The sequence below is a fragment of the Pholis gunnellus genome (assembly GCF_910591455.1).
Source record: "Pholis gunnellus genome assembly, chromosome: 1".
Taxonomy (NCBI): Eukaryota; Metazoa; Chordata; class Actinopteri; order Perciformes; family Pholidae; genus Pholis; species Pholis gunnellus.
Genome location: NC_136528.1, coordinates 21,831,872 through 21,846,432, shown reverse-complemented (window position 1 = coordinate 21,846,432; position 14,561 = coordinate 21,831,872). Strand labels below are relative to the sequence as shown.

Sequence of the window (14,561 nt, the reverse complement as noted above, 5' to 3'; positions counted from 1 at the left end):
GCATGCCATTGCATTGAGCCGTTGAATAGAACAGGGCCATCTTTAATGTAAAGTTACAACTGTGTCTCTGCTGATAAATCAAAAATATCTGTGAAAAAGGGTCGATGGAAAGGCAGGGCAGTTTTATCAATAGCACATTTTAGTAAGCTAAAGATTAAAATGCATGCAGCAACAAATAATGGACAGAGGAATAAAGTACAAGAAAAGAAGAGAACAAAAAAACAACAAAAGATAAGAGAAAGAACCCTCAATCCACCACGAGAAACTGATTAATCCTGCATCTATCCCAAAGAAAACAAACACAGACATACACACGCACACAGACATTTATACTGATAATTTATCAAGCTCGAGGAAATAAAAAAGTTTTCACTTTGCGTAGCTTGGGCACAGTTGTCTCACACTGTAAAAGACACTACCATATGGATTGCACATTTTCTGATTTCCAGATGTAATATATCAAATAAAGATTCTATGAGCCCATGTTACTAAATGTATGTCACAAAGACTGTATATACATGTCATGATCTGATGACATTATTCTAAGCTTTACTCCCAGTCAGTGTTTACTGTTGGTTGAGTTTGTTGTCAGTGGGGTGAACAATGCTGCCTTTTAACACTGAATACATTTGTGTAAATTAAATATAGGCCATGCGTGTCTTTTGCCTCTCCTTTTGTTCCGTAACCGGTATGACAATGCCGTTTGGAGAGCTCAGGTTGGTCTCAACTCAATGCTTGTATTCTGCAAACCACCATGACAACATTCTTTATGTGTTAATATTCTATTAAATTGTTCACCAGTGTCCTTTTATATATTGTTCCTATAGTGAATTATTGTATTCCTTCCTGTAATCTGAATGATCTGGTACATTATGAAATGTGTGGCCTAAGAGAAACCATGCCCACAGAACAGGATATTTTTAACAAAGTTAAATGAGAATCCCATAAACAATAGTTTTGGTAGTAAGCATGCAGAATAGATAGCAGCATGTGTTTTGCCATTGCTCTTTGTCTGACAAGGTTCTGTAGTGTACTGTAAACAAGTACTTTGCTCTTGACTTGAACCATAAACCCTTCTTATCATAAAAAACTGCAATTTAAATATGTATACCTATGTAAACACTTGCATGTTAATCAGTGTAAGAATTATTGTAGTCTATTGTAGTGTTTGCAGCCATACAATACTGTTAAACCAATGAGTATTGTTTGTGTAGCGACAGCCTGATGCAATTTAGTCCTCTGTGCCATAAAACTTCATGGTCCTCAAAAAACTATTCCACAGACAATACAAAACATATTATTTCATTATGATGAACATGTTTTGTTTTTTTGCACTGGCAGTACTTATTAATGAGATTAATGAATTGCTGGTTTTGGTCTTTAAATGGGATTTGTTGATAGCAATAATAAGATAACATAACTACACTTAAGTTAATCACTTATTAACCTTTCATATAAAAAATGGATTTGTCAAAACAATGTTTCTGTGCTGTTTTATAAGGTTTGCTATAAAAGTAAAATAAGTGAAAAAGTATAGTTATATTTGTATGCTGTTTGCTTCGGGCTTTTGGCCATGGATTGTTGCATTGCTGTCAATTTGTAGTTAAAGAGTGGAAGCTCTTGACTGAATGAACGACTTTAAGACATACGGTTCATTCAAGTTTCCGTGCATTCACTGTATTAAGACTAAGCTTCCACTGGAGGGTGCTACATACCGATACTGAATACTTGGTAATACATGATTGTACAACATTACAACTAGCTGTACAATTATTTTGAAAGTATACTTTGTCTCTTTCTTAAAGTGTTTACCGGAAATACATCACTGTTGCAATAATCACTATTCATTGTTTAATTTGTTTATATGAAAGGGCAGTTAATCTATAATTGCTGTTTAGTGCCCAATTCATGATAGCATTTACTTCGTCTTAATTTAGCTTCATTGTGAAATGTCTTCAGAAACCATCCACCCATCATTGGCGACAGTCTGTTTCTCATGTCTGTGGCGTTTAGGATTCATTTTGCATTCGCGTTTGACCCATCCGGCGCACGGTAGCAGTGATGTGGCTCAGAGAGTAATCTTCCACGTCAGTAGGAAGTAGTGGAGAGAGAGATCACCTGAGAATTGTTACAGATGTAATTATCCAAAACTGAGTGTCGAAGTCCACTTCGGAGGATAATAGTCGTGCAATCAGGTAAGTTAGGTTACTTAGTTTTAACCAACATAAGTGATGTTTGTTTTCTGACCCGTTGTAACTGCTAAGACAGCTAGCTAACGTTACTGTCCTCCATTTCATTGCTAGCCTGGGCAAAAGCTAATCTGGCGTTAGCTAACGTTCGCTAGTTAGCAATTGATTATATAGCTTCATTCAACGCAATCAATTGAATAGTCGACAGACTAGCCTCAGTGATGTTTGCGTTTAATCTGGGGTTTCTCTCTACAACGTTTGATGCTAACGGAGGTAGCGCTGCTAACGCTGTAACATCAGTGTGTACGAGGGTGTTAATGCTGCGTGTCACACTTTATTAACTTCGGGAGTAATAACCGTCGTTGTCATAACATTGTTTCTTTATTGACAGCAGTCTGGTTTTTACAGACTAAAGCAGCAGAAAATGGATCAAAGATATTATAAATTGTAAACATAACCTTCTGTTGTTCAACGATAACCATAATTATATGTATTCTAAGACAGCTCAGCAATAATTCAGCTCCTCCTTTTGTTATAGCTTGAAACGTGACAAACTGTAAGGCTGTCAAGAAAAGCAAGCGGCCATGTCACTTATGTCTCCTCATAATTCAGTTATTTTTTTATTTATTATGCCAAATCCATGTGAGATTTGTTTTACATTTCCGATAGTATCGAAAATACTTGTCTGTGTTGTTTGGGTCCACAGATAAGGTTATTGTCAGTTGTTGACCTCTTAATGCAGACAAGTTTAACTTTCATCTAATAACCTTGTTGACCAGGCTTTTATTATATGATATGTTGTCTGATGCAACATGTGGGTTTTGTTAGCAAAACATTGAAGTAGTATACAATAAATCAAGCACACAAGCCATTTATTAGATGCTTGTATTCAGGTGTTCATACCGTCAAATATTTTGTTAACTGGTTAAACCAGTTCCATTAAACCAATACGTTCTACACATGCAATACACAAGCTTAATAGATATTGAAACAGTGTTGTAGACTTTGTAGTAAAAAATTACCCACAGTGCAACATGGAAACTATACTTAAATGACTACTTAATTATACTTAAGAGATTATAACTTTAAGATACCCACTTGATATGACTAAGGCTGCTGAGGTGTGTTAAGATGTATCTTTTAGTGTCCAGTATGAATAAGAGGAATTATCACAGCAAGAAAAACAGTTTCAATGAATTCCGACACCTGACTCATTGTGATTTCGGCATGATTTTGGGTGGGTTCACATGTTGCTGATGGTTGTTTTTTTTTAAAGCGTTTTACACGGATTACAGTCGTACACTGTTGCCTCTCAAACAAATGCCTCATCACTTTAAATAATCACTGTGTAGGAAACAAGAGTGTAATGATTCACAACATTTTGTAGCTCCCCTCCATCAGTTTTCCTGACTAAGGTTAGTGAGGGGCTGAAGCGTATCCCAGCATGCCTTGGGTCAGAGGCAGATAGTGCGGGACAGGTCCCAAGTCTACAGCAGGTCGAACACTCATTTCCAATTTATGTGTTGTGCATTTCTTTTTGGGGACTCTGACACTGTTCTGTTAGGTGACGGTACTAAATAAACAATGAGCCGGTGTGCTGTAAACTTGCAGTTTACCTCCAGTAAATAAGCGGCTATATTTGGTAAATCATGCTTTGTAGACTCGATTAGCTCTGACAGTTTTCCAGTAAAAGTAATCCCCTTGATTGATACCTGGTTGACTGTTCTGTGTTTTAAAGCTCATAGAAGAAGAGTTGTTTGCCATGCTTTCTTCAGCTTCTCTTGTTTGTGTCCGTTGTTTATGTAGATTTAGTTTAGTTTGTAGTTATATCCCACATTTGCTGCACTTATATTTATGTGTCTGAGTATCTGTTTTCTCTGCTTTTTACTAAATCTACTCCTCTTCTGTTTCTCATTTGTGTTTTCCAGTGAGCAGCATTCATTGGGATTCTTCTAAACGGACACAAGCCCAGCGGCAAAATGACAGCTGCAGAGAACGTTTGTTACACTCTGATCAATGTGTCATCTGACTCAGAGCCCCCTTCTGAAGTCAGCCTCAAAGCTGATCTAGGTAACTATTCTTAATATTAACTTGCAAAGCTATCTTACTAACACCTTTATAAAACATGCAGATGGGAGATATTCATTTCTAAATGTCTCCACCTCAATACAACAGAGGTGGTTGGAATTTAATTTGTGGTGCTCACAGTGTTGAAAAAATACCAAAAAAACAACAACATCTCCTTTCTGAAACAATGTCCTGGGCCCTATTCCTCGTACGTGGCTAACTGAGTTAGCCGGATAATTTTCAGGATGAGATTACATAAGTGAGGCTTTTCGGTTCCACGAAGCAAGTTTGGAAAAATCACCATAGCAACACATCCATAAGCCTGAACCTGCTCCAGAGCAGGCTTGAGCTAGATCCGCTGGATAAGCTGCCACTCCCCCGGGGAAAAGTGTCAGCTCCCTTCCTCAGAGATCCCATCGATGAGGAAGCAATATTAGTCAGATTAGCGTTTTATAGGGAGAGAGAATTCTTCGAGATCGCCAAGATCCGTTATCACATCATGATGACTTCCTGTACGAGCGCTATCAATTCTACCGACAAGGAATCATTTATTTAAAGACCTTCTCGTGCCGTACATTGAAGACCACACGCCATCTACTGTCTCACGGACTGTATCACAGCCTCGCGCTTTTTTGCGAGTGGTTCATGTTTGTACAGTGTCGGTCACGTGGAGAACATCGGGAAAGCCGCTGCATGCCGTGCTGTTCATAAAGTTTATTTGGCGATTAAGAAACTTATGGATGTGTTCATTACATCACCATGGCACATATTGTATTGACTCACCATTCTGAATAATGTTTGTGTGCTTAGTGTGTACTTGCTCCCGTGTCCTCTTGATGGCTGGTTGAACTACATGATGGTTGAAAGCACTCATAATGATACGACAGTATTATTAGTACACCATAGATATCATTACTGTAGAACATGATTAAGGTGGACTCATGATAAGAATAGAGAGAATTACACACAATTTATTTTCACCGCTTATTATGAATAATACACACATACTGATCCGCCCATACACAGATTCACACACACATATTCAAACTCCTATTCTATATGGTAATCTACACATACATGTATATACACATATATATATATATATATATATATATATATATATAGTACATGATACATAAGCGCATACAGTACATATATCCTCATAAGTATATATTAATTCGTATCAATTAGATACTCTTTGGGCTTGTTTTTATCTACTTATTCTGAAAGAGTTGAGATAATTATTGTCGCTATAGATCTCATTGGATGATGCATTCCATTAAGCCTACTGCCAGCAGGCACATTTAAAGAAATATCATCTGATTGATTGAGGTGATGAGGCACTTAAAATTAACCTATACATTTTCCCAACACTTGCGCATTTAATGACGTCTGCGATATTTTGCCATGTCTAGCCCTCGCAGCGTTAGATTTCGCCATGATTATGGTCTTGAATTCCTCATATGCGTTCATGATCATCTCCTGCTCGTCAGAGGAGTAAAAATAGGCTCTTTCTTTGAGTTGATTTGCCGTTGTACTGTTAGAAAATCATGGTTTCGGTGATCGACGCTTCCCCCTTTTGAAGTAGGACGGGCACGCGCAACGATCCTGATGACTGACATCTGGCTCGAATTAACGAGACTGTTTGAGCGCGGATCAGCCTTTGAGGAACCGAGATAGCCTGATGTCAATCATCGAGTTAATTTAAGCTGGATAATAGGACATTTGATCGACTTAGTTCAACCACGTACGAGGAATAGGGCCCTGGTTTCTCTGGATAATCCACAAACCTCACTGTTGACAATTATTAACCAAAAAATGTTCCAGTAAGAACAGTCGACAGTGAAGTCTATGGGTTATCCAGAAAGCTTTAATCCTAAATGGAATAAAAAATAATTCAATCAATTCCTTCAGAACGGTTTTAGATTAAGATACAAAAAAGTCATAATTCACGCGTGAGGCCATGCCGATCAGATTTCTAGTAATAGTAATGTTTTTTTTCAACAGAAAAGGGGGAGATCAAGGCAAAGACTGAAGCCCTGAAGAAGGTCATCATCATGATCCTGAATGGCGAAAAGCTGCCAGGGCTGCTGATGACCATAATCCGCTTCGTGCTGCCACTTCAAGACCACACCATCAAAAAGCTGCTGCTGGTCTTCTGGGAGATTGTTCCCAAAACAACGCCAGATGGAAAACTGCTTCAGGAGATGATCCTGGTCTGTGACGCCTACAGGAAGGTAAGATTCATCGACTCAGTCTGGAGAGCTGTATATTTGTAAATCAGGTGTTCCCTCCATCGTTATACACCATGTGTATCAGCTGGGAAAATACTGTTAACAGTAACGGTGTGAAAACAAAATGAGGAGAGTTCTTTTTTTTTTTTTCCAGCAATCATGTGAAATCTTTCTCTGAATTCCAGGACCTGCAGCATCCCAACGAGTTCATCCGTGGCTCCACTCTGCGCTTCCTGTGCAAGCTGAAGGAGTCCGAGTTGCTCGAGCCTCTCATGCCGGCGATCCGGGCCTGTCTGGAGCACCGTCACAGTTATGTGCGGCGCAATGCCGTCCTGGCCATTTACACCATCTATAGGTACAGACTGTTTCATATTTGATGTTCAGTTGCCTTTCCACACACACACATAGTTTGTACTCTATTCATTAGTGAACAACAAACGGCTGATGATATGTACTTGTTTTAGGAACTTTGAACATCTCATCCCAGACGCTCCAGAGTTAATCCATGATTTTCTTGTCAATGAGAAAGATGCCAGCTGTAAGAGAAATGCTTTCATGATGCTGATTCATGCAGATCAGGTCCGTAGCATGTTGTCCTTTTCTTACTGTTCCTATTGTTGTGTGCCACTACGACCTACAGTCTCTATCCCAAACTTACCTCGTGTCATTCGATGCATTTGCATCTTACAGGACCGAGCTCTGGATTACCTCAGCACATGTATTGACCAAGTTCACACTTTTGGCGACATTCTCCAGCTGGTAATTGTGGAGCTGATTTACAAAGTGAGTCAAGGCCTTCACTGGTCTAATATAAGCTTAGTAACACAACAGCATACTACCCGAGGAGCTGCTTTCATGTCTGAACTCTTGATGCTTTTGTTCCCTACCTGCTAGGTTTGCCACGCGAACCCCTCTGAGCGCGCTCGGTTTATCCGATGCATCTACAACCTGCTGCAGTCCTCCAGTCCGGCTGTTAAGTACGAGGCTGCTGGCACTCTTGTCACCCTCTCCAGTGCTCCCACAGCCGTTAAGGTACATTACCACGGTTTTGTCAGTGAACTTGTGTGTGCCATATACTGTATACATACGGTACTGATATTGTACTACACATGACCCAACAGCGGCGATGTCTTTGGTCTTGTACCGTCTCTTATGCACTCTGTGTTTTTTGGACTTCAGGCTGCTGCCCAGTGCTACATTGATTTGATTATCAAGGAGAGCGACAACAACGTGAAGCTGATTGTTCTTGATCGTCTGATTGAACTGAAGGAGCACCCCACTCACGAGCGTGTACTTCAGGTACGCTGAATTATTGCTGTGGCTAGTTTTTTGCTGCAATTAACAAATAGAATGTAGTGCCTTTTATAAACCTCAAAGACCGTTGTCCTCTATCTCAAAAAGGTTATTATTGAAAACAAAATATAGGCCCTCCTGAAAACAAAAACACTATTTACCTCCAAACATTTTAGTAGTAGTATTTATGATGTTAGTCTTTTGAGTTTACCCATTTGCTGCACCGGCAGGGCATCATCTCCGTTAAGAGCTAACGTGGTCGTCTCTAATGCTTTGTTATCCAGGATCTAGTGATGGACATCCTGCGCGTTCTCAGCACTCCGGACTTGGAAGTCAGAAAGAAGACCCTGCAGCTGGCGCTGGACCTTGTTTCATCGCGCAATGTTGAAGAGGTCAGTGGCGTGCATAGTACATCCATGTTATTGTTGTTGATTTCATGTCTGAGCATGGACACTGGGGGGAACTGGAATATGCTGTTAATAAAGCGGCATCTGTTTGTTTTCCAGTTGGTGATTGTTTTGAAGAAAGAAGTGATCAAGACGAACAACGTATCGGAACATGAAGACACGGATAAGTACAGGCAGCTGTTGGTGCGCACGCTCCACTCCTGCAGCGTGCGCTTCCCTGACATGGCGGCCAATGTCATACCTGTGGTGAGTTTCTTATTGTTTAGCTCTTGAAATTTGTTATATTTCATCGTTTTGAGACCCATTGGCGGTTTGTACTGTACATATGATAGGAATATAGTAAGGCAGTTCTTTTGTGTTGATATGACTTACAGCTGATGGAGTTCCTAAGTGACACTAATGAGGCAGCTGCTGCTGATGTGCTGGAGTTTGTACGGGAGGCCATTCAGCGGTTTGAGAACTTGAGACCCCTCATCATCGAGAAGATGCTGGAAGTCTTTCACGCCATCAAAACCGTCAAGTAAGACTTTTTAAGCACTTCGAGGGGAATACTATGCATCGTCTTGGTGTACGTCTCTCCCCTAATGGTTATAAAAAGCAGGTTAAATTTGGGTTAGCCGATGTGATTTATATAAATAGGTAAGGCGGTCAGCAGTTAAGTATATATTATTTATAAATATTTATTCAGTCTTTACTAGTGAGAAGTCAATACTCGTACTGAAACGATACCTCAAATGTGAGCTCATCTGTGAGGCAAAATAGCACATTACAGTAGTTCACCAGTTGTGTGTCCTCTCTGAAATGATGTGATAAATATCGACAGCAGTAGATAGACGATTGAAAATACACAAAAAGGGTACGTTTTGGTTTGTTGGTTACTTTAAATGAGGAATGGAAGTGGTCTGATTTTGGTGAGTCTGGTCCAACAGTAATTTGTCAACTGTTCCATAGACTTGGCTGAGTTGTGTCATTAAGGCTGGGTAGTACATCAGTACAGGAGTATGTAGCATTGCGAATGCTCATGACCTTTGTCACCGTTGTCATGCTTTAGGATCTACAGGGGAGCGTTGTGGATCTTGGGAGAATACTCCAGCACGAAGGACGACATCCAGAATGTGATGACAGAAGTGCGCAGGTCCTTGGGCGAGGTATGTTTGTCTGCTATTGTCAGAATTGAATGTGACACAAGCTTACCTGACAGTCCATGTAAAATTGTTACAAATATCTGACATATGGCTCTCGCGTGGACAGATCCCGATTGTAGAAAATGAGATAAAGAAAGAGACGGGAGAGGTGAAAGCAGATGATGAAGTAAGTGCGGCTCCAGCCCAGAAGCTGGTGACAGAGATGGGCACCTATGTGACACAGAGTGCCCTCAGCTCCTCCAGGCCTTCAAAGAAAGATGAGGATCGGTAAAAACTGCAGATATTTATTCTATTTTTTTTGGGGGGGGGGGGTTGGGGTATTGTTATATGGCTGTACTATTCAGTTGAGTGTATGGAGTTTGGTCATCAATAAACACAGATTTTGTTGTTGCAGACCCCCACTCAGAGGCTTCCTGATGGATGGAGACTTCTATGTGGCAGCTTCCCTGGCCACCACACTGACCAAAGTGGCCTTGCGCTACGTTGCTATAGTTCAAGACAAAAAGAAACAAAATGTAAGTTGTCCTCTCTTCACCGACACCTTTTGTAAAAACCACTAAACCAACTGCCTGTCCCTCTAATCCCTGCTGTGTTGCTGTCCCCTCTCAGTCCTTTGTTGCAGAGGCCATGCTGATCATGGTCACTGTGCTGCACCTGGGCAAGTCCTCTCTGCCCAAGAAGCCAATTACAGACGATGACGTGGACCGCATCTCGCTGTGCCTCAAGGTTCTGTCCGAGTGCTCGCCACTTATGAATGACATTTTCAACAAGGAGTGCCGCAGATCCCTGTCACATATGCTGACTGTCAGACTGGAGGAAGAGAAGATGTCACAGAAGGTAATCACAGTTGACTCAGAGGGCTGAACTTAATATTTAACCTCTTGACAGGTGGGCACAGCTGGAGCATCACCACAAGTAGAGGAAGTGAACACATGTTTTGTGTTGATTGCATAGTTTGGACCCAGCCTTCTTTTATCACTATTGTGTAGAACATGTGATAACTGTGTGTAGGTGGAATACTTTTTTTATTTTTAATAATGTATGGCCTCACTATGCAACAATAACACATGAGGGCCCAGGTTGCTCTTCACAAAAACATTGTCACTGTAATATTTGTCTTAATTTTTATTTTGTTTCTTGCTGTTACCCTTTTGTTTTTAAGGCATATATTGTGTTTGAACTCGTAGGCCGGATAAGCCACCAAAAAAATAACCACATACGTTTCTTATTCTGACCACAGAAAGAGTCTGAGAAACGCAACGTCACAGTGCAGGCAGACGACCCAATCTCCTTCATGCAGCTGACAGCCAAAAATGAGATGACGTCTAAGGAGGACCAGTTCCAGCTCAGTCTGCTGGCTGCTATGGGCAACACTCAGAGGAAGGAGGCTGCTGATCCCCTCGCTTCAAAACTCAACAAGGTACACCACAAGCCCAGCAAGAGAAATGAAAATGACATTGAGAACAGCACTACTCCTTTGTAGAAAGGAAATCGCCAAAAAACCCTCTTAATCGCTGTAATAAATTCATTTTTGTCCTTTCTAGGTGACCCAGCTGACGGGCTTCTCAGACCCGGTGTATGCTGAAGCCTATGTTCATGTCAACCAGTATGACATCGTGTTGGACGTGCTGGTGGTCAACCAAACCAGTGATACACTCCAGAGTTGCACTCTTGAGCTGGCCACTTTAGGTTAGTCTGGTTTATTGTCCACCTCACTCCACAAATGTACAGGTTCCCTTCTCTATTAATGCTTATCCAAGCCAATCCCATTGTGTTGCTACATAGCGCTGTGTATTCATTTCACTAAATGTTTCCATCACACAGGGGACCTCAAGTTGGTTGAGAAGCCTTCACCTCTAACTCTGGCTCCTCACGATTTTGCTAACATCAAGGCCAATGTCAAGGTGGCTTCTACGGAGAATGGCATTATATTTGGCAACATTGGTAAGACGGTCATTTTGTGTCTGTTTACCATCACAGTTCAACTTGTGTTTGTTTTGCTGTCTGTAGGCACAGAATGTTTTCTTATTTGTTGGGGATGTTTGATTCTGTCTTTCCAGTCTACGATGTGTCGGGAGCTGCTAGCGACAGAAACTGCGTCGTCCTCAGTGACATCCACATTGACATCATGGACTACATCCAGCCAGCTTCCTGCACCGATGCAGAATTCAGACAGATGTGGGCAGAGTTTGAGTGGGAAAACAAGGTAAGCGTTTGCATTCCACACAAGCATTGCGTTTGTGGCCAGTTCCCAGAAACAAACTGGCTTCACAAAAATCCCTTTGTTTTGCATCATGAATCGGATATTTTTTACAAGGTTCGTTGTTTTCTAGTTTTCTCTACTTCCTATTTTTAAGGAAACACATTGATTTATATTCAACACATCAATAGCATTACTTAGGAAAATGAAAACGTTAGATGGTCTCTAAGAAGTCTTTCTGTGTCGTAGGTAACCGTGAACACCAACATCACTGACCTGAACGAGTACCTTCAGCATATCCTCAAGTCCACCAACATGAAGTGTCTGACTCCTGAGAAGGTTGGTATGAGACGTCACATACAGCAAAGAAAGTAAACGGTGGTTTTAAAGCTAGCAGGTGCTGGTGCATGTTGAGAAGAATCACAAGTGGCCTTTGTCAGTAATGTATCGTCATGCCCATCATATTAGATGAAGTGACCTAGTGATCCTATGCTGTTGTTTTACAATATGCTCAACTCTCTTCTTTTTGTCTCGTAAACCAGGCACTGTCGGGCTTCTGCGGCTTCATGGCTGCCAACCTTTATGCTCGTTCTATCTTTGGAGAAGATGCCCTGGCTAATGTCAGCATCGAGAAGCCCATCCACCTGGGGCCTGATGCTCCTGTCAACGGACACATACGCATTAGAGCCAAAAGTCAGGTGGGTCACAGCTGCTGCACCATGAACACGTACTCATCTCTGAAGTCTGTTTTTTTTTTTGCTCTCAACTTGAGCAGGGCACCAAGTATAACATTCAATCTAATAACCCGTTGACAGAATGGATAAGTAGCGTGAATATATGAAATAAGCTGTTACAGGTGATGTTGCACTGAAAGTTTTTTTTCTCTTATCAGTAAGTATACAATAAATCCTCCTTCCTTCATTTCACAGGGGATGGCCTTGAGTCTCGGTGACAAGATCAACCTCTCCCAAAAAAAGTCTAATGCCTGAGACGACTCTGGTCCAGCTGTAAAAGTCACCTGCTCTTCTCTTCTGTCATCCATCTTTTCATCACAGATAATTAAGAACTCTACATGGTTAGTTGCTTCTGTGCTGTTTCTTTTTTTCTTTTTTCTAACCTCACTGCTGTCATTTCAGTAATTTTCCTTCCCTGTCCTGTTTAATTTTCAATAAACAAATGTATTAAAAGTGACAGAACTTTGCTCCATGCTTTATTCATTGGGTCATATCTAGATGTAGTAAATGAGAAGGTGTTTCAGGCCTTTTCAACTTGAACAAATTCAACTGTTTCAAAGGTGAAGTTTGGATGAATACTCTGTGATTCTATCAACAGCCACTGTTCGGGGGCTTTCTCCCGTAATGTGACTTCAAAGAAAATTGTCACTCAAAGGAGCTTGTGTCCCTAAGTGAAGGGAGTCCAGCCTGCAGCTCCTGCTGTGTCCAGCCTCACTGCTCCGGGCTCGAACTAGAATTCCTCAGATGCCTCGTGTGAAATCCAAATTGACAATAACATCATGAAGACTCTTATATACATCCATATGCATGCATTTATTTTAACGGAGGATAATGTATTGCAGTGATTTCACAGGTACCCTCAAACCCCTCTACACTGTGATAATGAGATGGAGATGGATTAGTGGTGGCAGAGAGTTACATATTGCACTTGCCCTCCTGTTTATAATTCATAAGTAAAGGGACATCTCTGGGAATGTGCCAGATTAAAGGGTCACAACCCTGCTCACACATTTACAATATCTGTAAAATCTTTCTCTCTAGGGGGTTAGATAAAGGCTGAAAGGTGGCTTTAAGGTCAGAACTTCATCTCTAAAACTAAATAGTTGGCTATGTGGCAGCACAGTCGCAGCCAAGCTACTGTGTGCATCGTGCAGCCTTTTTGGATTTAGGGTTTATGTTACTCATGATTACAATCGCAGCTAAACTCCATAACCTAAAACCTGAGATTTAGCTCCCTGTGTTTTTGTGATGATTCTTAATTGTTGTTGGCAGACGGTACTCCTCTCAACATAGATTAAAGTTACATTCTTTAGTTCATCATATTTTCTATATGTATTCGTACGGTGTGTGGTACAGTGGATTTATGGCGGCTTTATTTTGGATCAAGGCCAATGTCAAAACTCCTCCTGCGGTATCTGTGTAATATTGTATTTCTATTAGACACTTGCAGGTTGTCTGTTGTGTTTTATAAACGTCTATTCTGCATTCTTATTACAAGAACTGCAGCAGCGAAGCTTTCTAATCTGTCAACAAGCTCAGTCCTCAGTGCTTTAAGCACACTTAAGTGACACTAGATGGCGCCACATGTGTCGAAGCAGACACTGTTGGTATTTTGCACAGTGTAATCCTGTAGTAAGATCTGTCACAACATGGCATATAATTGACATGTTGACATAATACAAGTCATGCTTTTACTGAAGTAAATCCATTTCAGATAAACTGACTTAAGTCAGCACTTCAGGGGCAATGACACATTTCAGTGACAAAAAATCCGACACCTTCACTTATATTTTCACACCACTTCAGAGTGCAATATAAACGTCAACATGTCGAGCTCCTGTAGATTATTAAAATAAAGCCTCATGCCTTTATGAAGGGGACTTGTAATTTAGAATTATTTGTAAGGCATGTTGTGGAGTTATATTTGTATTGCATGATTTACCTTTCTTTTTTTAACCTAGTATCTGCATTCTAAAAAGTGCCTCAGTTACAGCATGATGGGAAACTTCTACTTGTAGGAACCAGAGTTTCGATAATGCAAGGCTCGTGGTTTGTATGATATGCTCCTACTTTGGTTTGCATTTGTGTGTTTAGCGAAACTAGAAGTAGTCCACAGTACACACGTGAATTCTTGGTTTACAGTATAATAAAAATGAAGTTTCTATTAGCCTGTTTGCATGATGATAGCTGCAGGGCACCTTTACCGTAATTGGTTGCACTTACAGTCGGCTGGACGGGCATTGCCTTTACGTGTGTGGCTGTGTTGGAGGACAGGAATGTGACTGCAGGGGA

The 14,561-nt window shown here is 40.8% G+C and overlaps 1 protein-coding gene across 1 annotated transcript; it reads left to right on the top strand.

Annotated features, from left to right (window-relative positions):
* Window positions 1-2,059: 2,059 nt before the first annotated feature.
* Window positions 2,060-12,725, top strand: copb1 (COPI coat complex subunit beta 1). Its single transcript, XM_079164875.1, has 22 exons — window positions 2,060-2,195; window positions 4,118-4,259; window positions 6,264-6,493; window positions 6,676-6,845; window positions 6,955-7,069; window positions 7,181-7,273; window positions 7,385-7,522; window positions 7,670-7,789; window positions 8,068-8,175; window positions 8,290-8,436; window positions 8,565-8,710; window positions 9,242-9,338; window positions 9,442-9,602; window positions 9,730-9,850; window positions 9,945-10,172; window positions 10,576-10,755; window positions 10,880-11,024; window positions 11,160-11,279; window positions 11,396-11,541; window positions 11,785-11,874; window positions 12,078-12,233; window positions 12,465-12,725. Exons 2-22 carry the CDS (start codon window positions 4,169-4,171, stop codon window positions 12,522-12,524), a joined length of 2,862 nt encoding a protein of 953 aa, XP_079021001.1. The 5' UTR covers window positions 2,060-2,195; window positions 4,118-4,168; the 3' UTR covers window positions 12,525-12,725.
* The last annotated feature ends 1,836 nt before the right edge of the window (window positions 12,726-14,561 follow it).

What these genes read in the sequence shown, in the direction of transcription:
- copb1 (XM_079164875.1), top strand. Translation starts at nt 4,169, where the DNA reads ATGACAGCTGCAGAGAACGTTTGTTACACTCTGATCAATGTGTCATCT. An exon ending in TGCGCAGGTCCTTGGGCGAG is followed by an intron (nt 9,339 to 9,441) that starts GTATGTTTGTCT and finishes TCGCGTGGACAG; the next exon opens with ATCCCGATTGTAGAAAATGA. An exon ending in AGTGTCTGACTCCTGAGAAG is followed by an intron (nt 11,875 to 12,077) that starts GTTGGTATGAGA and finishes CTCGTAAACCAG; the next exon opens with GCACTGTCGGGCTTCTGCGG.